We start from the raw sequence: 21010 nt of genomic DNA, 5'->3' as shown, positions 1-21010 counted from the left end.
CTTTCTTCTCCACGTGGACATCCGCTGTGTTATGTGCTGTTTGTTGAAGACGATTACTTTTCTCCAGCTTAGTCTCTGGTGTCTTTGTCAAAGGGTAAATGGCTGAAGTTATGTGCATGTGTGTTTGGGTCCTTGGGTCTGTCCCGTCTGCTCGCATGTCTTATCTTTGCCACAGCACCGTATCGTTTTATTCCTCTGGCTCTGCCGCCCATCAGGTCTGTAAGGCCGACCCCTCCAACATGGTTCTCGTGGCTGAAGATTGCTTTGGATATCCAGTGAACTTTGTGATTCCATATGAAATTCGGGATAGATTTATCTTTCTGTTTCTATGAAGAATCAAAAGGAGATTCTGATTGAGATTGCATGGAGTCTATCTTTTGGTAGAATGGTCATTCTCACAAATTCACCACTCCATGAGCATGGGATGTCTTTCCATTTTCTAGTATCTCCCTCTCTTTGTTAAAAGGTTTAAAATGTAAAGATTGTAAAGGTCCTTCACCTCCGTGGTTAGGTTTATTCCTAGATAATCTTATTTTCTTTGGGGCTGCTGTGATCTCTTTATGCTTGCTGATGGTGCATAGAACAGCTATGGATTTGTGCAGGTTGATTCTTTATCCTGCCCCATCGCCGAATTTGTTTATTGTTTCTAGAAGGTTTCTGGTAGAGTTTTCAGGATCTCTAACGTATAGTTTGGTGTCATCTGCAAATAAGAACAGTTTGACCACTTTTTTCCTGTTTTGTGTCTCCTAAGTTTCACTCCTTTGCTTTATTGCTCCAGTTGGCCCTTCAAATGCGATATCGAAGAGGAGTGAGGACCGCGTCTCTGCCTCCTTCATTTTTTCAGTATGGTGGCTTCAAGGGTTTCTCCACTTAGGATGACATTGGCTCTGAGTTTTTCTTACACTGTCACTGTGTTGAGCCGTGTCCCCCTCCTCTCTTTGTCTTTTATCATGACACCATGTTGGATTTTGTCAGAGGCCTTTTCTCCCTCCATTGAGCTGATGATCTCGTGAGTGTGAGTTTTGTCTTTACGTCCACCTGGGCCGCATGCTTTTACCTAGAAGACGTTTCACTCCTGCCTCAACCCTGTTTGTCCATTTAGGTTGTTAACCTCCTTTTGGTTTGACTTTGGTTGTTTGGCTGAATCTAGGAATTTATCCACTTCTTTTTGGCTTTCCAGCTAAATAGAGTATGGGTTTTTACACTCATCTTTTATAAAAACCTGAGTTTCTTTGCTGTCCTTGGTAATGGTTCCCTGTCTATTTCTGGTTCTGTTAAATTTGGGTCTTGTCTTTCTTTGGGTTCGTCGGTCCAATGGTCTGTTGATGTTGTTTATCTTCTCAAAGAACCATCACTTAGATTCACTGAGTTTGAATATGTGTGTGTGTGTGTGTGTGTGTGTGTAACATACTATATATTATATATTATATAAGTGTAATATATACATAAAATTTATCTTTCCCTCAGAGGACAGCTTCCATTGTGTCCCAGTGGTTTTGCTCTGTGATGTTTTCTTTTTTATTGAGTCCCAGAGAATTTTTTTTTTCTGTCTTGATTTCTTCTTTGACCCATTCATCATCCACTAATGAGTTATTTAATCTCCACGAGTTTGTGCATTTACTAGAGATTTCTTTGCTGTCAATTTTAAGTTTTATTGCATTATGGTCAGTTGGAATACATGGAATTATTTCAGCCTTTCCTAATTTGTAGAGATTTGCTTCATGCCCCAGGATGAGGTATTTTTGGAAGCTTCCATTTGCTGCTGTGTAGAATGTCTATTTAATGGTATTTAGGTGGAATAGCCTGCAAATGTCTGCCTTGCCCATCTGACGTATAACTTCATTATGATGTCTCTCCCTTTACTTTTTCTGCAGATAACCTGCCAGCTAGACCCTGGACAGTGACCGGCAGGATCTGGCTGGCTGGGTGGAGAGGCTGGGTGCTGTGTAGGGTGGGGGCCGGCAGGGCAGTTCCTGTGGAAGCCTAGAGGTTTTGTCAGTACAGGTGGTGTGGTTAGACGAGGCCAGGGACTGATGTGGATCCTAGGCTACTTGTGTAGTTTGTGGAGGGGATTTGTCTGGGAGGGTCAGGTGACTCACCCATGGGATGAGGGTGACTAATATTTTTGATACTTAAGTATATACTTGAATTCAGTGCATTCCCTTAGTCTAGAGTCACGTGTTCTTGTTAAGTCTTTTTTCATTAGCTAGCAAGATGGCTGTTCTAGTCTGTGTCAGGTGCTGTGCCGAGTTCTCTGTTCTGTCACAATAAACTGCAGTCTCTTTTCCATCACTCTCAGCTTAAGTTTTATTGTGCTCACAGAAGTCTAAAGAATTGATCTTATTCTGTAGTGACTTGTTGCTGGGGAAAGAGCTGGGAGAGCCCCACCTGATGGTCACCTAACATGGAGCATGCTGTTCCCAGATGCCGTCTCATCCCATGGGCACTGTCAAGCACTAAGTGACCATATCCGGAGGTCCAGTGTCACCATCTCATCTCATTTTGATTCTGAAGAAAATGAAACAAGCTGAGTTTCTAGCACTGCCATGTCACTTGAGACCATAACTTGCATCTTTAAATGGTGTATGTGTATGTACATGTGTATATACATGTGTGTGAACACATGCATGTACAAATGTGCATACATGTGCATGTGTTCATGTGCATATGTATGAAGACATGTATATGCACAAATGTGTATATGTGTGTATACATTTGTGTATGTATGTGCCTGTGGGTCAACACATGTATGTATGTACAAATGTGTGTACACATGCATGTGTGCATGTATGTATGTACAAATGTGTGTATACATGTGTGTATGAACACATGCACATAGGTACAAATGCGTGTATATACGCATGTGTGTCTGTGTGCATGTGTATATGTATGAACACATGTATATGCACAAATGGGTGTGTACATATGTGTGTGCAATACTTAGGCATGCCTTGGCATGCATGTGAGGTGAGAAGACAACCTTAGGGATCTCTGCCGTCCACCTAGAGTATCTTGTTGCTTATGGCTGCATCTGTTTGAGGTTGGTTTTTTTTCCCCAGGTTCAGCCGAACAAAACGTACTTTTCATCATTTTACTTGAAAAACTGTGAAATCATTGATCACTCAGTGAAGTAATGGATGATTGAGTTTTGTTTTAAGCACACAGGAACTTCAAAATTAAAAAAACATTTAATATTTTTTTGTTTCCTATAATTCATAACCCTAGATATCTCCCTCCATTGGCAGTAACTCTTGCTTGCATAGATGCCCAGCACGTTCATATGTGTATGTATCGCGTGATTATCATGTATTCTTTATTTTGAGATAGGGTCTCCCTCTGGTGACCAGGCTGGTCTGCTATGCAGATCAGGTTGGCCTCAAGCTCTAAGCAATTCTCCTGTCACAGCCTCCCTGGGTCCGGGGATTTCCTGGTTGCGTATGCGTATATCATATATTCTCGGGCGCGTTTGTGGCTAAGCCTCTCTTCAAGAGCCACAGAACCATGGTCATTTCCAGGTGGAGTGCATGACTGGAACCCCCTAAAATGGAACATGGGTGGGAAATGCAAAACCGTCTGCAAACACATTGAATGTGAATAGTGGCCAAGGCTAGAGGGAGGAAGCGCAGTAAGCGCGCCTTCGCGTGGGTTGTCTACGCCTGCGTTTTCACAGCTGCTGCTGGTTCAAATCCACAGAGACAAAACAGCCCTTGAGCATCTGAGCGTTCGTTTCCCTTAGAGGTTAATTCTCGGTTGAAGTCCAGAATAGCCTTACTTCTTCAGACTACGTCAGCACGCTCCTACACACATGTGATAACCGGGTTTACGGGGAAGCCCGAATGTCTCCGCTCTCGCACTCTCCGAGTACTCGTGTGGTAGAAAATGCTAGAGGTATATTTTCAGCGGTAGTTTGAGAGTCTCGTGATATCGTTTATAGGAATGGTCAAGTGTGTTCACCTGAACAAGGATAACCAGTGTTGTAAGAGAAGATAGAATAAGAAGCCACTTATTTAGAGACAGAGGTACAAAAGCTGAGCATATTAATAAAGTTAATTAAAAGTAGGTTTATTTATCTCAGTATTTTATTTTATATGCGTGGCTGTTTCGTCTTCATATATGTCTGCGCACTGCGGAGACATTCCATTCTTCCTGTGGATGGTTCTCTATGTACTTGAAAACCAAACTCTACTTGACAAAACTGGTTTAAGTTCTAAGTTTAGGGTCTGGGGAATACCTCAGTTGGCAAACTGTCGACCTGTAATGCTCCAGAGCCTTAGTCCACAAGAAAAGAATCCACATAAAGAGCTCAGTGCTCTTTATGCATGCGGACATGTACACACATGCTGGAGCGCACACACAAACAATTTAAAGAGAACTCTATGGTTATACATTTCCCAGTTCTCTGATAATTTCTTCAGTTAGCTGACATCATCTGGTCATCTGTGATCACATTTTTTTTTTACCACTTTTAAATTAAGCCCTTAAAGAACACAAAGGACAGTAATCTTGGTTGTTTTGAGGCAAAGCACACGTATTTCAGGTAACTATTTTAAAAAATGTTTGAAACCCCACAGAGCCTGTAAGCATAGCCAAGTAAGGTGGCTAAAGGAAGGTAGACATACAGCCAAAAGTAGTCTGAAGCCAGCCAGGGCTACCGTGAGATCCTGATTCAACCATCAAAAACAATCCATCAAATTCCCCAGATGAATACAATGTGCATGTGTCCAAACTGAGTTTTTAAACAAGGATGCGTATATTATCTTTTTTTTTTTTTGTCAAGTTGACACAAACTAGAGTCACTGAGAAGAGGGAAAGGCCTATGGGCAAGTCTATGGGCAGTCTCTTAATTGCTCCTTGACATAGGAGGACCCAGCCCACCATGGGTGGTTCCATCCCTAGGCTTTACAAATAAGGCAGCTGGGCCAGCAAGAGCTGGTGAATAGTGAGCAGCATCACCCTATGGTCTCTGCTTCTGTTCCTGCGTGTTCCCAGGTTGATGAGGGAATGCAAGTCATGCACCAAATAAAACCTTTTTTCTTCCCAGGTTGCCTTTGGTCAGTGTTCTATCATACAACAGAGAATCAAACCACAGCACCTTGGGACAGAGCACACGTTGGGACAGGGCACACGTTGGGACAGGGCCCATGATATGACTGACAGGGCACATGATATGACTGACAGGGCACGTGCAACCGAAGTTGTATTTCGCGTGTTAATGTGCCTTATTAGGCACCTTGGTAAAATATCAGGAAATCTCCCAATAGCCAGCCTTTTGGAGAGTGTCTCAGATTTGCTCTGCTGCCAAGGATGGTCTTGTCCTATTTTTCCTTCTCCCTGTGTCTCTCAAGTGCTAGCATTACAGGCTGTCAGCGCTGGTTAAGAATGAGAATTTCTGTTGGGCTGCCACGGTGACTTTTTGCACTGCATGATGGGTGAGCATGGTACCACCTGAACTCTAGCTCCAGCACAAGGACCGTGTTTTAAATCATTTAGAAGCAATGCGAAGATATGTGCCAACCAATAGAGCAACGTCAGCATGTCTGAGACATAAAAGAAACATTTAAATGTGAGTTCTTGAAAGAAGTACAATTTGTGACGTGTAGAAGAAATGAGTTCTCAGTTATCAACCCTGTATTCCGGTTTTTGAGCCACGGGCATCTCATTCCTAGCTCCAGTAAAGAACCCCTAGGGGCACGATGGACAGCAGACGGCAGAGTAATAAGTAAGGACCTTTGTTCTCTTCCCTGTGTTCCAGGCATACTTCCGACAGGGTGTTGCCCTCCAGTACCTCGGACGTCACGCGGATGCCCTGGCAGCCTTCGCGTCTGGGCTGGCTCAAGACCCCAAAAGCCTCCAGCTCCTGGTGGGGATGGTGGAAGCTGCCATGAAGTCTCCCATGAGAGGTAGGCGGGACGGGCATCTTCAGGAGCGCTGGACGGGAAGCAGGCACCCGGCCTCCATGTTAGAGAGCTGCTGGGGTCTGTGACCCGCCGACGGGGTCTGTGACCCGCTGACGGACTGTCTAATGGGGTAGATGAGTTCTTGTCTTCCTGTTTCAGGATTATTTAAATCATTTCCACTGTAAAATTAGTTTTAAGTTTTTAATTTACAGTGCCTCTAATAATATGTTGATTTTCTTGTATGAACAAATATAGCCTTTAGAAATAATAAAATAAGACATTAAACTGGGCTTCCTTCCTTTCCTTCCTTCCCTCCCTCTTCCATTCCGTCCTTCCTTTCCTTCCTTCCCTCCCTCCCTTTCTCTCTCCCTCTTTCCCTCCTTTCCTCCCTCCCTCTCTCCCTCTTCTCTCCCTCCTTTTCTTCCCTTCCTTTGTCCTTCCTTCCTTCCATACAAAACACAGAAGTTAATTCAACAGGATTAAGAGATAGTTTATTCTGGAGCCAAATATGAGTAAACATAGCCTCCGAATCACAGTTCAGATTACCCGCTTCCATGTTTCCCAGTGTGGATGCAATTCTGTGGAGTTTTATAGTAAGAGAACAAAGAACATTATAAATGAAAAATCACAGTCAATTATTACCTTGGTGGAAGTACCAGAGAGATAGGATGCAGCAGGATGCGAGATTCTTAACTATGGCCTCAGAGGCTGCCTGATAACTTCTTCGGGTCTGCTGGTAGACAGCAGGGTTTGTTAAGTTAGCACATTCCAAAGGTTTTTAATCTGTTTATCAGGACAGCAGGTATGTTGCAGAGGGGGTCAGGGAGTGGCTCCATATGGGGCTAAATGTAACCTGAGAGAAGTTGTGACTGGCCTCCCAACCTTGTAGCATCCCATCTTCCCTCAGGAATTCTCAGCCACACTTCCCTTTCTTCCCGTCAGAATCTCTCCCTGTAGCCAAGGCTATCATGAACTTACTGTGTAGTCCAGGCTGGCCTGGAACTCACAGCAATCCTCCTGTCTCAGTCTCCTGACTGTTGTGATCATAGGCGTGAGCTATCATGTCTGCCTCGTTCTTTCTTGCATTTCTTAAAGCATCTGTAGCCCTGGGCAGCATCTCACATCTTTAGAGAAACAGGAGGCTGAGTGTTGCCCTCAAAGAGGAAAAAGAAGGTGGAAACGGTTTTCTCTGTTGCTTTATTCCCACTGATCTTCTGAGAAAACAGACGATACACGGACATGGACCCGGGCAAGGCTGGAGGAATTCTACTGCCCTGAGCCAACTGTCTTCAGTGCCGCACAGTGGTTTTATCGTGTTTTACTCTGTGGCCCCAGGAAGTCACACTCAGGAGTGAAAGAGTACTGGGCAGACATTGTAGCACTCAGTGAGCTTTGATGAATGTGCAGTTGGGAGGTTTCTGACTGAACACATACACCAGCTGTCATCTGTCATGGCGGCGGATCTGTGGCCTGCAGACATCTTATGTCCATAGCTTATGTCAAGCAGGACTTGCCATAAAAATGATTATTCTAGAGAATGAACCTGAGAGTCTCGATGACAGTGTCGTTTTGTCTAGTTGTATGTGTTTGCAGCACTACGCTCTTTAATTCGCTGCCTGTTACTGTACTTGGCTCAAAGCTCGTGCCAAACAAAACAATGGTGAGGTAGACCGTGCTCCTGTCTCCAAGCAATTAGCTCTGTGTAAAAGGTATTTTCCTGAAAGTTAGACATTTCATAGTTTTAGGGGAAAGAGGTAAGAAACTTTCCTTCAAGCAGTCTCACAACTTTGCTTCAGGGACCAAAGGCTCTCCCCAAGATGGGCCTTGCTGTCAATAAACCGTGATTCAGAGCAATGCACTCGGGGCTCCAGGACCTTTAGGGGAACACGATGAACAAGCCAACACCTGTCTTCCTTACCATTTCCTACAGTATTTTTTTACTTTTCTTTCACTTTTTTTCTTTCCTCTCCATGAAGGCCATGCATAGAACTTCTCCAAGGATTGGTAGTGTCATTTAAAGAATGTATATGGAACACTTGTATTTAGTCCATGCAGACAACACCGGTTCACCCTGAGGCAGCATTGTGGCTGCCAGAGGATGCTCTACCAGATGTGTTGATATCTGCAGAACGGCATCTGTTGGGCTTTGAAACAATTTGTTGAGAAATAGTTTTTTTTTTTTTTAATAAATTTTCCCTGTAGCCTCAGAGCAGCTGTCACCCTCAGGGTCCCCCCTCCCACCTTGCAGTGAGTGACCATGGAGGAAAACCTGCTTCTTACAGGACCTGGAGCCCTTCCGTGTTTTCTTCTTCCCTCAGTCTGCTCCCACTGGCGTCTTCTGAGCGTCCTTTCTTCAGCCTGTGGCTGTGCAGGGTGTGGCCCTGCTCTGTGGTGTGCTGTAGTGACTCTCCAAACCATCCTTGTGGTCACAGACAGTGTCATCGTCCCTAGAGTCTAAATGTCTGACACTGAGGCACAGTGCTGTGGCTCGAACCCTTCGCAGACAGATCTGACCTGCGACCTCTTGCTGTTGTCTTATTTGTTTGTTTGTTGAGTCAGGGTTGTTGTGCAGCCCAGTGTGGTCTCTAAACCACAGGATAGCTAAGGCTGGCCTTAAAATCTTAATCCTCCCACATCCCAAGGATGTGCCATGTTGCTTGGTTTGTTTTGTAATTCTGAAATACAACAGAGAAAACAAAATAAAACAAAACAAAACCCAAAACCTCCCCAGCTCAGGTTCCATGAACAAACATGGCCGAAAGAATACCTACAATTCTACGTTTTATATTTATGGATGTTTTGTTTGTATGCATGCATGTTCACGTGCCACATGTATGTAGTGCCCTTGGAGCCTAGAGGAGGGTATTGGATCCTCTGGAACTGGTGTTACAGATGATTGTGAGCTGCCATAGGGATGTTGAGAACTGAACCTGTGTCCTGAGGAAGAGCAGCCAATCCTGTAACCACTGTGCCATCCCCTCCAGACCCAGTTTGGTCTTTTTTTTTTCTTTTTTAAAGGTGAGATTTCATCTTAGGTCTGGGAATGTGGCTCAGCACTAGAACGTGCCTAACGTGTACTGAGTCCTGAGTTCAATCTGAGGGCTGCAAAGAGAAAGAGTTCCTTTTTAAAGGCAGGACCGGCCTATATTAATACACTTTTATTCCTATATAAATCATATTATCCCTATCAATATTTAAATTAATTTGATTTTTATTATTCTCTAGTTTCCTAAGTGAACTATCTGATTTATTTTTATCATTTCACCTATGTATACAAACCAATTGTGAGTAAACTTTCTTGTGGATATGGTTACGTCATCACACTACATGTATCTCTCTATGGTCATGGCATAGTACATGTATCTCTTTATGGTTACAACACAATACATGTATCCTTCTATGGTCATGTCACAATACATGTATCTCTCTATAGTCATGTCACATTACATGTATCTCTCTATGGTTACATCACAATACATGTATCCCTCTTAAACCATTAACCAAATATAGAACTAAAGATGAATATAAATTGAGAGGATGTCTCAGTCTTTTGACATCTGGGCTGTTTATACTTTTTCTGAGCCAGTCTTTCAGTGTTGTGTAGATGCTTTAGGGGATTTAAATGTTGAGGTGCTTGTGCCTGCTGTGGGCTTAGTAACACAGTGGCAGAATGAGGCCAGGGTCACCAACAGTCATCCTCCAAGGGACAGTGCCCAGGACTCCCATGCCTCTCTCTTCTCTTCTGCAAGTTCAGCCATCTAAAGATGGGTCACCTTTGTGAGCCATCTATCACCTGTTGTGATTCTATCAACTCCGGATGGATCCTCGGGGACTGCTTTATCGAGTGCCCTCAGAAAGGGGCTGGCAAATGCTTAGGTTTTCTCTCTCAGTTCTGAGGCCTCCCCTTCATTATGTGTCTGTGTCTGCCCTCTGTGAACACCCTCTTCAGGGAATTTTTTAGGCCCAGACACTTTCCACAAGGGTCCTTCTTTGGAAATGTTGTATGAGGAACATGGAATTTCTTCCCTCAAGAAAGGGGTCTGGTCCCAGCAATGCCATTTGCTAACTTACTGACATGGAGGTAGCATTGCTTCCTCTCCCCAGCCTTCCTGTAAGAGGGAAAGGATGATGCCCATCCCATTATGTTCCAGGAGCCATAGGAGTGAGGCAGACCCTGCAGAAGCCCTCTCCTCTGCAGAAGGGACTCTTTCCTTCCTGGTGCTCACACAGTACCCAGGCTCCCCTTCCTTCATGTACCCTCACTGGAAGTTACACTCTGACCTCAGCATCAGAAACCTGTCTTCCTAGACAACACTGTGATTTCCAGTTTGCCATTTCCTCTGTGAACTGCTGACCTTAGGACGCTCCCTGGGTATGTCGAGAGTTCTCAGAACTCTGGCCTGGAACTGCAGCATGCACTTCTAGATTGGGCAGATCCTGATACGTCAGATACTCACACGGTCTCTCCTTATTGCACAGCTCCTTATGTATATTAGGCCGTGCAGATCAAGTGCCTAGAGAATCCCCAGTTTAGAAGTGTTTAGAGAGTTTAGAGAGCTGTGCATCTCAGAGCCCGCAAGTGGGGCACGCCTCTTAGCAGAGGGCGACCAACTGTCTACTGTCAGCCTCTGCTACATTCTCACCAGCTCCTGGAGTGTCAGGAAATGCGACTTTATTCTTCTTAAATTCCCAAGGACTTTACATTTCAAAAACCTACAGCAGGGGCTCGGTCAGTGCTGCAAAGGGCCTTTATATTCCTACGGAATTGGTTTGACTCCGGGTATTTCATGTATTATGCATAAATTCTAGAAAGAAAAACATCTGAGTAGCTACAGGCTGCCAAAATTCTGTTCTGTCTAATCTGCTAAAAATCACAAAATTAGTCCCTCTGATGATAGCGCGAGTTTATCTTAATACAGGAATTAGAGCAACAGACTTGAAAAGAGTCTCAGAGATTATCTTTAGATTTTTAAAAAGTGCCTTACCATCTCTTTCATCAAAAGAAATACGGTTGGCTGGATACAGTGGCATGGTCGGTCCTGTGGTCCTGGCTACTTGGGAGGTTAAGATGGGAAAATGGCTCACAGCCAGGAATCTGAGACCAGCCTGGGCAGCATAGAAAAACCCCACCTCAAGCCCCCTCCTCCCCTCTCAATCCAACTGCTGACTAGAGATTCCAGCCAGTGATCTATGAGATGTAATCTCAGCTTAAGCAGATAACTTTTAAAACGGAAATTACATACAGCGAAGTGGATGCTCTGTGTGTATCACTTTAGATCTAGGCACAGGTGCACATGTGTACATAGGTGTCTGTGTGCACACTTAGCCAAGCACATGTGTAACCATGGCTACAGCCGTTGCCCATGCACGTGGCTGTGTGAGGTTAGTTTTGAAGGACAGACATGGTCTTTCAGCCCCCGATTTCCGTCCTTCCCACTAAGCCACATCAGCTTCCGCTGCTACCTATAGTGCCTGGTCAGCTCAAACCAGCGTTTTGGGAACCTCTCTCACCCTTGTGTCTGTCTCCCGGCTCCCTGTGTAAGACAGTCCCTTCTCTTAAGGCGCCTCCCACTTAGAATAAAAGCAGCAAAGAGTTCAAAAGCCATCCTTTGACAAGTCAAGCTCCACTTCCCTGAAGCTTGAGCACCTTGGGCAACATGGCTCTCACATCACCTTGCATTCATCTTTGCAGAGGTATCTAGTGTTTAATATACTTATATTTTCTTTCTGTCCACTTTGAATGGGGATCTTCTTCTATAATTTTTCCAATTTCGTTCCCATCTATCCCCAAACCTGCCCAAGTAAAGATTTTTTTTTTCCTTCTTGAGAGTTTATAGACAGCTCCTCACCTCGGTCTTCTGTTTCAGTGCTGTTTCTGCAGTTGTTTCAGGGGCTGCACAGTTGCTGTGGGAAAGACAGTCTTGTTCTGAAGCTTGAGCCCATCCCTGTCATTTCAGGATAGGCTTCTGAGCACCTTCCCCGTCCATCAGGAATACCTGTTTTCAGCCCTGCACTATAAAAGCAGAAACATCCAATCTCCATGTCCCCACTCAACTTTGCAGCTGAGACCTGAACTTTTAGCCAGAGACTACAGGTCCAGTGAAGAGAGGGTCACATAGAACTCATTGTGGCAGGTGGCAGCGTCCTTTTCTGAGGGTTGTGCTCCGCGTGCCAGGGCCTGGAGGCTGTATCTCCACAGTCCACTGCATAACCCAGTGGGTTTCAGCTTAAAAGCCACCAAGGTCTCTGTAGCTTGCAATCAAATCTTCCTGCTCTGGCCACCCAGTGGTCTGGAGCCCTGCAGTGGACTCTGACCTTGCCTCCGACCCTGTCTGATTAACCTTAGTGGAATCAGATAACAGCCCAGTTCTTTGTTTGTTAAAGGCAGTACTGTTGGTGTCTCTCATCTCTGGTTTGCCCACTGGAGATGAGGTGCTGCTTCTGAACACCACTGGCTGTCGGCCCACAGCAGGGGCCTCCGGATTCCTGCTCTCATTCTGGGGTGCGCCCTTCTTCTATGTTAGCAGTTCCTGCTCTCTGCTGCCTGTGTTTAACCCCACTGGACAGCTACTGCTTACTAGCCTGATGCTTGCTGCATCTTGACAGGAGTAAAAATGTTCTTTGTTCTCTGTTTACTGATCTGATTGAAGGGAAAATGCTTTAGGCACCAGTGAGCTTCAGGGTTTCCCTGGTGATGTTGACTCAGGCAAGAGAGCTGCTTAACAGAGAACTGAGAAGTCATAAATCCTGGCCTTTGGCCAGGAGGTGAGGTTCAAAGAGACCAGCATTGCTGCAGGCCTGATGTGTGGATTGGAACCACTAATGGAAGGAGGTTTCAGGAGCATGAGAGGCATAGTCAGAACTCTCATTATTTCCAAGGAAGACAGAGAAGGGCGGGATGGGAGCTTGTCATCCTTATCGAACCCCCCCACATGGAACCAACCCCACCTGGCTTAATGACCTCTGACCTACACCCCTGACTGCTGCCCCTTGAAGATAAAATGGGCTAAACATTCATTTTATCACTTGATAGCTCACCCCAGTGTAAGAGATGATTTCCTCCTGCCTTGCTTGCCGATGTTTTGGTGTGTGTGCGTGCGCGTGTGTGTGCGTGTGTGTGTGTGTGTGTGTGTGTGTGCTTGCTCGTGTGCTTGCTTGTGTGTGTGTGCACTCACGTGTGTGTGTGTGTGTGTGTGTGTGTGTGCGCGTGTGTGCGTGTGTGCGTGAAGTAACCTTGAGAATGGCTGGCTTTTTGTGGATAGCCTTCACTGTATCCTCTAGGAGAAACTAGGAGCAGGTTTCAGTGTTTGTTTGCATTGGATGATGGGCGTGTTCAGGACACTCACTGACCAGTGAGACAAGGGTGGGATTTTGTCACAGGTCTGCAGTGTACCTCTTGGCTACTCAGAATAAAGCATCATCAACCAAAAAACACATCTCTCACTTCCGAAAGGGATAAGAGAGAGTTTATTTGGGAGCCAAATATGAGTGAGGGTGGGCATTACCCCAAGTACCATGTTCCAACAAGGCAGTAATTTCACAAACTTTTTATGGTAACAAAACAAAGAAAAGTCATGACTCGAGGCGCTTTCTGAATTCACTGGCGGCTGCATCCAGAAGGCAGGTTAAGGCAGTGGGGGTGGGAGAACTCTGTCAGAGGCGTAAGATGCTGCCTGATACCACCCGCAGCTCTTTGGTTGGTGAAAAATCTACAGTTTTACTATGCATTCCAAATGTCTTTTTAAAAATCTGTTTGTCAAAACATTAAGTCCAGGTTTATCTGTTGGTAACAAAGTGGGCGGGCGAATGGCTGTTTACTAGGCTAAAGATGGTCCAAGATAGATTGTAATGGGACTGTGGACCCTCAGTGTTCCAACACCTCTGGTGGCCACACTCTTAGTGAGCCAATCAGCCTCTGAGGTGCAGCTGCTTTCAAAGAATTCTCATTCACAGTAGGCAACAGGTTCATCTGGAAAATATTTCTGCTGATCAAATGTGGAACAACCGATAGCTAAACTGTACAATACAAGCCATTAAATGAAGGTGTGTTTCGATACAGGAGTATCTAAACCAGATTATCAGCTGGAGGGTGGAGGGTGGTACCCAGCGACAGGTGGCTGGAAGCGTGGGCTTGTAATGTTCCGGGAGGAGGGAGATAGACCAGGACCTCTCAGGAGATGTGTTGTGTTGTGAGCAATGACAGCCGGAAGAGAGTATGAGTCTGGCCCTGCCCACAGGGGAAGGAACTGCTGGATGGGTAGGCGATGCTGGTTGCAGGATGTGTGGGCCATCATGTGGTCTAAGGTTCCAGGCTGTAGAGCCTGTGCATGAACCAGGCCGCAGACATGTTTCTAGAGCATAGCAAAAAGGCTGCTGTGCCTACCAGTCTTCATTCTCTCGTTTTCTTTCTCTTCAGACACCCTGGAGCCCACTTACCAGCAGCTTCAGAAAATGAAACTGGACAAGAGTCCCTTTGTGGTCGTGTCTGTGGTTGGGCAGGAACTCCTGACAGCTGGCCACCACGGGGCCTCCGTGGTTGTCTTAGAAGCTGCTCTGAAGATTGGCACTTGCAGCCTCAAACTGAGAGGCTCTGTCTTCTCCGCCCTGAGCAGTGCACACTGGTCTCTTGGGAACACAGAGAAGAGCACTGGGTACATGCAACAAGACTTGGACGTAGCCAAGACCTTAGGTATGCGGCCCTGCATGTCAGCTGCATGCCCTGATTTCGACAGGACCTGACATACACAACAGAACATTTAGCTTTAGGTCTTGAGAATGTTCATACATTTAGGATCCAAATCTCTCAGGAGGCCTCACAATGTGATTAGCATGTTCAGAACCTTCCTTGGGGTTTTCCAGTTCACAGTTTTAAGGCCTCGATGACTGATACACCAAGGTTTGTTAAAGAGCATGGCACAGGCTGGGTATGGTGGACCATGCTGAGAGGCTGAAGCAGGTGGATGTCTGTGAGTTCCAGGCCAGCCAGAGATGTACAGTGAGAATCTGTCTCAAGCAAAACAAAAGAAAAGCGGGGTGAGGGGTGGGCACAGCATAGTGTCGAGGTTCAGAACCTGCGTTGGAGAGCCAGGTGACGGTGTGATGTCTCTGCCACCCACCGGCCGGGGCTTGGGACCTTCTTGCTGTTCTGGAGGCAAGGTTTCAGTACATAGCCCAGGCCAGCCTTTATCCTGTGAGCCCCCTGCCTCCCTCCATGTAGAGGAGAAGAGGCATGGCTGTGACTGCGGCCGTCACGGAACTGATCATCCAGGGACTTTCAGGTTACAGGAGGAGGGGTGTGGGGATCTGACATCAGATACTCATAGAGAAGTGATGTATGAGAGCAGCCCGGAGTCAAATGGCTGAACCAGCAAGCTGATAATTGCTCAGAACCAAAGGTCACCTGCAAAGCGAGGAGGAGACTCCCAACGGCAGCTGGTTTGTGTCTCACACCCTCCTGTCAGAGACCCCTCTGCCCCCGTGCACGTGTGTGTTACAGCAGTAACATTTGCCCGAAGAATTAGGTTCTAGGATCTTATCTCCCTTCCTAGAGTCTAAAAGAAAGTAACTTAAATCCTAGCTAGTAAATTTGTGACTTTTAATAGGACCATATACATTATAAATAATGCTGTAACTTAGAGAAACTTTCTCCTTCCATCCAAACCAGGTGACCAGACAGGAGAATGCCGAGCTCATGGGAATCTAGGCTCTGCATTCTTTTCCAAGGGGAATTACCGAGAGGCCCTCACAAACCACAGGCATCAGCTGGTGCTCGCCATGAAGCTCAAGGACCGGGAGGTAGGAAATTCGCTTGCAAACCAAACTCTGTTTTCAGAAACGCAGAGTCCCTCTATCTGTACAGGAAGCATCTGGGGCGCCTTAACATCTTCAGAAGTCCATAGTCATTGAGACTCTCGTGCCCCATCGGGTATTGAATGTCTATTGCATAGTCCTTGAGTCTATACAGAGAGAGAAGGTCCTGTCTCTGACCTCAGGAGCCAGCTCAGGCACGATGTTCTAAGTCCCTTCAAATGCACCACGAAACTCACAGGCAAACTAGCACAGAACGGTATCTGGTGACACACTAGCTCACATGAGATTTGTGATCCAGTGTTATGACTGTCCCTCCTTCTTTCTTTCTTTCTTTCTTTCTTTCTTTCTTTCTTTCTTTCTTTCTTTCTTTCTTTCTTTCTTTCTCCCTTCCTTCCTTCTTCCCTTTCCTTCCCTCCCCTCCCTCCCTCACTTCCTTTCTCTCTCTCTCTTTCTTTCTTTCCTTCTCTCCTTCTTTCCTTCTCTCCTTCTTTCCTTCTTTCCTTCTTTCCTTCTTTCTTTGCCTGTTGAGTGTACACAGAAAGCCAAATGTCACGGCGAAGACTGTACTTGCTGACCATAATTGCCTTTGGAAGTTGATATCCAGTGTGGATGGCACAGTGAGAAGGTCTCCCTGTTTGCTCTTGGGCAGAGGGTGGCCTTGCACTTCCTGGCTGTGGGGCCACCTTCTTTCTTCTGTTCTACTCGGGGCCCGGGGGCTGATCTTTCACTCTCCTGCTTTACGGCCATGCAGTACGGTCCTACAGTCATGCATAACATACGTGAAATGCTGGAATTCCGTGGCTGCCTTCCATGAAGAGGTTTTATTAATTTTGGCTTTTATCACATTAATAGACATGATAGAAAAGGGTCAGAGCAGAGGGAAGGGTAAGTCTGTAAGTCGGTTCATATGTTCAGTTATAGTTGCTTGGTGGACATTTACAGCGGGACATTAGTACAGCCATTTAAACAACCCAGCAACTTCAGGTTTCTGGGGCATCATTAGGCACCAGTACTAGAAAGAAGGTAGGGGCTTTAAAAACAGCATTTGAAAATATCAGACATGCAGAGGGAGAGCCTGCAGTCCCAGCTCCTTGGCAAGATGGAGCGGGAGGATCAATCCAGTTAGAAGCAAGAGGTGTCCTGGACAGCACAGTGGGCCCTGTACCAAGTGGGAGGCAGGACGTCAATGAGGCAGCTCAGGAGGGAACAGCCAAGCCTGACAAAACCGAGGATCCATCCCTCAGACCATGTGGTAGAAGGAGAGAGCCTGCTGTCCCCCCTCCTGCCAAATTATCCTCTGAACACTCTCTCTCTCTCTCTCTCTTTCTCTCTCTCTCTCTCTCTCTCACACACACACACACACACACACACACACACACACAATAATAAACAAATTTCAAAAAAAAAAATTCTTTTGAAAGGAAGGGAAAGCAGGTACCTTCAACCCCGGCAAGTAGCATTGCTAAAATCTTTGAACTAGGCAGGAGCACACAAAGACCGCATTTCATTTCTTATTTTAAGGAAATGTGAGAGGACCAGGTTTAAAGAGGTGTTCGAAGCTGTGCATGGCGGCCGATTTGTTCTCTCAGGAAGGTGTCTGGACACTTTCTCGGTGATTTTTATCCTCCTCCCTTTGTCAACACTTCCGAAAGCGCAGATGGCTTTATTTATCATATTCACTTCTTGTTTATTTTGAGACCGGGTCTCACTTTGTCGACCCTAGCCCTGGTTAGGCTAGAACTCTGTGTAGGACACACTGGACTCTTCTCCTGCCCCATCTTCCTGAGAGCCAGGGTCACAGAAGGCGTGTGCCACAACCCCCAGTGGACACCGGGGCTTGCAAAGACAAATGTACCAATGGCGTTAAGAAGTGAGAGCTGGCAAGGTGTTGACGGGCCGGACAACATCCTACAAATATGCCAAGACCTTCATTCACCCGTTCTTTCTCACCTGTGAGGTCTCTGCATTAGCCTAGCTTTGGAGGTGTGGAGACTGCTCTCTGTGGTACAGCCACCCCATGTGTCTCCTCAGTGCTGTGGTTTTTCTGTCTCCGGGGTTATCTATAATCTGGGATTAAATTGTGTGAACTATGAATGTGCAGTATTATTCTTAAGAAACAATTGGTATGAAAGCAGAGGGGTCCCGAGTGACACCAGTGCTTGGTCCCTCTCCACAACTCTCTGACCGTGTAGTGGCCACCTACACAGGCACCTGCCCCCTTTCTGGTCCTTTATGATCCACTGCTGTAGTAGCTCAGACCTGTCCATCGGGAAGCCCACAACCCAGCCTGTTCTGCCGAGGACAGTCCCTTAGAAGGCTAGCTTTAAACATACTTCCTTCTGTCCTCCTGTGGGAGGATGATGGAATGCATTTAGCTGCCATGATACTTGTGGAGCCCTCCCTTCATCCTTAATTTTCCCTCCTCCAGGAAGAGAACTTGTCCTCTCACTGAGCAACACCGCTTGGACATGCTATCCTCTTCCAAGTTGAACCCCATCACTCACTTCCCGCCCGAGTTGGCAGTGTTGACCGTTGTAACAACTTTAGTGGTTTCCTTCTGGTTTGAACTCATTCTGACACCTCTTGCTACAGGTCTAGACTCACTTGAGAGCGTGCCTTCTCTTCCCAGGCTAATGTGGACCTGTGTCTCTCTCTTGTTTGCCTCTGGAGTTTTAGGCTAGCTTCCGTGTTCTTGAAATGTACTGTTGGATTCTTGGCACCTCTCTGAAGTTTTGGCTCATAACTCTGCTTCTGTACCTGACTCATAATAGTGCTCACTGATTCTTTCTTTCCTTCTGGTAAGAACATTTGAGGTGGACTTTCTCAGCAGACCCCAGATATACAATATGACAGCCCTGACCATGGTTTTCTGTTGCATCCAACCAAGAGCTCTGGATTTGTTCCACGTGACTGACCGAGTTCCCTTCCTGTTTCATCTCCACAAAGGGGGCAGGCCATCTCTGTGCCTCCATTGGCTTGACGTCCAGGTTCCAGGTCTGAGTGAGGCCATACAGTGTTTTCCTTGTGGGTTATTTCAGTTAACATAACACTCAGACCTGCCGTCATTCCCTGCTGTTAATTTGACACTTAGATTCTTTCTGTATCATGGCTGCTGTGAACACAGCATCTCTCTTAGCTTCTCCTCTTCTTCACACGACACTAAGGAGTGACCCCAGGGCCCTGTGCATGCTGGGTAAGTACTCTGATGCTGAGCAGTCTTGCAATCCACCGTTGTTCACCTCATGTGCGATAAACTAAAAGTCTTTATTCCTACGCTGTTGCAAACTGCTCACTGATAAGCCTGGAGTTCACTATGTCAAAACTTAGGAACCAGCACAACAGTGTATGTTTGTTTAGGCTCAAAGTTCTAATAGGCGAGTCTGGGATCCTTACATGTGCACCTCCTCTGGAAGCCCCAGGCGTGGGCGGGGCTCAGCGTGAGCGTGTGTACGCAGTCTCTCCCCTGGGTGTTTAGTACACTGAGATGTGAAGATGCTGCTTAGCAACCAGCAGTGAGTGCTGTCTGAATCGCTGCCAGGTTGCTGTGAGTTAAGACAGGGACTGGTCATAGACTCAAGGGGTCTTCAGGAAACAGCTGAGATGCTGGAATATCTGTTGTGTTATGGTGACATGATCAGAGTTTTATTTCTTTAAAGATACTTGTTTTGAACAATTTCATAGAAATGCATGGAGTTAACCAAGCTTTCACACACCATACTGCTACCATCTCTGTAGCCATAGGCAGTTTTGTGTCAATTCAAATCAAAGCTGAAACCCTTTTGTGAGGTTATTTTTTAGCCTTTTCCACATACCTTTTTCTCCTGAATGTAAAGCCTCCTTCATAGTTATCTCGCCCTCCTGTCCGTCACACGGTTACATGTTTAGGGGTTGCAGGTGTTTTGGAATTACAGAATGTGAGACAGTACCACAGTTGCTAAGCGGGCAAAAGCTTCATTGTGCTTTATCTTTTCCTTGGGCTACATTACAAGACACGAACTTGTCTGGGAAAAGCTTATTGAATCTTCTAGCACTCAGGCAAATTGCTCTCAAAAAGACTGTGTCTGTTCTAGTCTCACCAACAATGGGGCCTGGGTTTTGCTTCCTCACACACACCAACAGGAGGCATTAATATTAGAATATAATACTCAGCTTCGTAAGTTAAAAAAACTAGCATCCTGTAAGTGTTTGCTGTTTTGTTCTGGAGACAGGGTCTTCCTATGCGGCTCTGCTAGCTTGGAGCTTGCTGTGTAGACTAGGCTGGCTTTGAACTCACAGAGCTTTTCCAGCACCTGCCTTGGTTGCCTTTGGTCAGTTGGGTGAATAGGTTTTGATTGTTCCACGTACGACCTTATTTTAGCTTCACTCTCTGGAGACAACGAGGTCTCACTGTGGCTCAGGCAGGCCTGGAACTCACATTTGTAGCCTGGGCTGCCCTGGAACTTGTGATCTCCCTACCTTACTGTCCCAAGTGCTGGGATTACAGATGTGTGCCTCCAGGTTTCCTGTACAGATCTTAGATGTTTTGTAAGGGCTGGAGTGTCTATCACCCCACGGCGTCTGTCTGGAAACTGTGTGCTAAGTATTGTTACCGTGTGACGAGCTCACACCTGCCACGGTGAGCTTCCACTTCTGCTCCTTTGGAAGATGTCTAGTCGACACCGCCTGCCGGTATGCTTCAGGATCATTTGTTACATTCTGGAGAATCTTCCCTTTGGGTTTCTGTTTGAGCTCTGTACCTGCTAATGGTGGGAAAATGATATCTTTACTGTAAGGAGTTGCCCATGCAAGAGCCTGCTGTGTTCCTTCACTTATTCTTTATACTTCTTGTTAACATACATTGAGATAGGTTTTCCTGCATCCTCATATAGCTCTGTGGATGTGGTGTGGTGCCCCCTGCACCGTCTGGCATACCAACCCAGGAAAAGGTCGACTCCGAATTCATAATTGGCCTAGTGAAATTTTCTCATTGCAGTTTTGTCAGGCCTTGACTTTGGTTGATCCTTTTGAGTTCTCCAGTAATGCAGACCTCCTCCAGGTGATGGCAGTTTGCCATCCGGCTTAGGCAACGTTTCCCCCTTTCACTGACTCACTGATTAGAATTTGAAGTGCTCTTGAGTGGCGGCCACACCCACCAGCATCGAAAACTCAGCCTGTGATCTGTGCTCTATTTGATGTTTTTGTCACTCATGCTTCTGGCAGGTGACTGAGCTTCATGGGCATCTGTACTGGGACATGCCTCTCTTCAACCCCTCTTCCAGTTGGTCTCCTTTGCTCCTACCACAGACAGTTTGTATCTCTGTCCG

The 21010-nt window shown here is 46.1% G+C and overlaps 1 protein-coding gene across 1 annotated transcript in view; it reads left to right on the top strand.

Moving 5' to 3' along the window:
• The window catches only part of Ttc28 (tetratricopeptide repeat domain 28), a 407017-nt gene that overhangs the window by 199399 nt on the left and 186608 nt on the right, over positions 1–21010 (top strand). The window contains exons 3-5 of the mRNA XM_032886506.1: positions 5753–5900; positions 14314–14586; positions 15562–15692. Coding sequence (XP_032742397.1) covers positions 5753–5900; positions 14314–14586; positions 15562–15692 — 552 coding nt within the window. The remainder of the gene's footprint in view (positions 1–5752; positions 5901–14313; positions 14587–15561; positions 15693–21010) is intronic.

Source organism: Rattus rattus, chromosome 16 (assembly GCF_011064425.1).
Source record: "Rattus rattus isolate New Zealand chromosome 16, Rrattus_CSIRO_v1, whole genome shotgun sequence".
Taxonomy (NCBI): Eukaryota; Metazoa; Chordata; class Mammalia; order Rodentia; family Muridae; genus Rattus; species Rattus rattus.
Note: the sequence above shows the minus strand (reverse complement) of the source record. Positions and strands in the feature narration are given on the sequence as shown.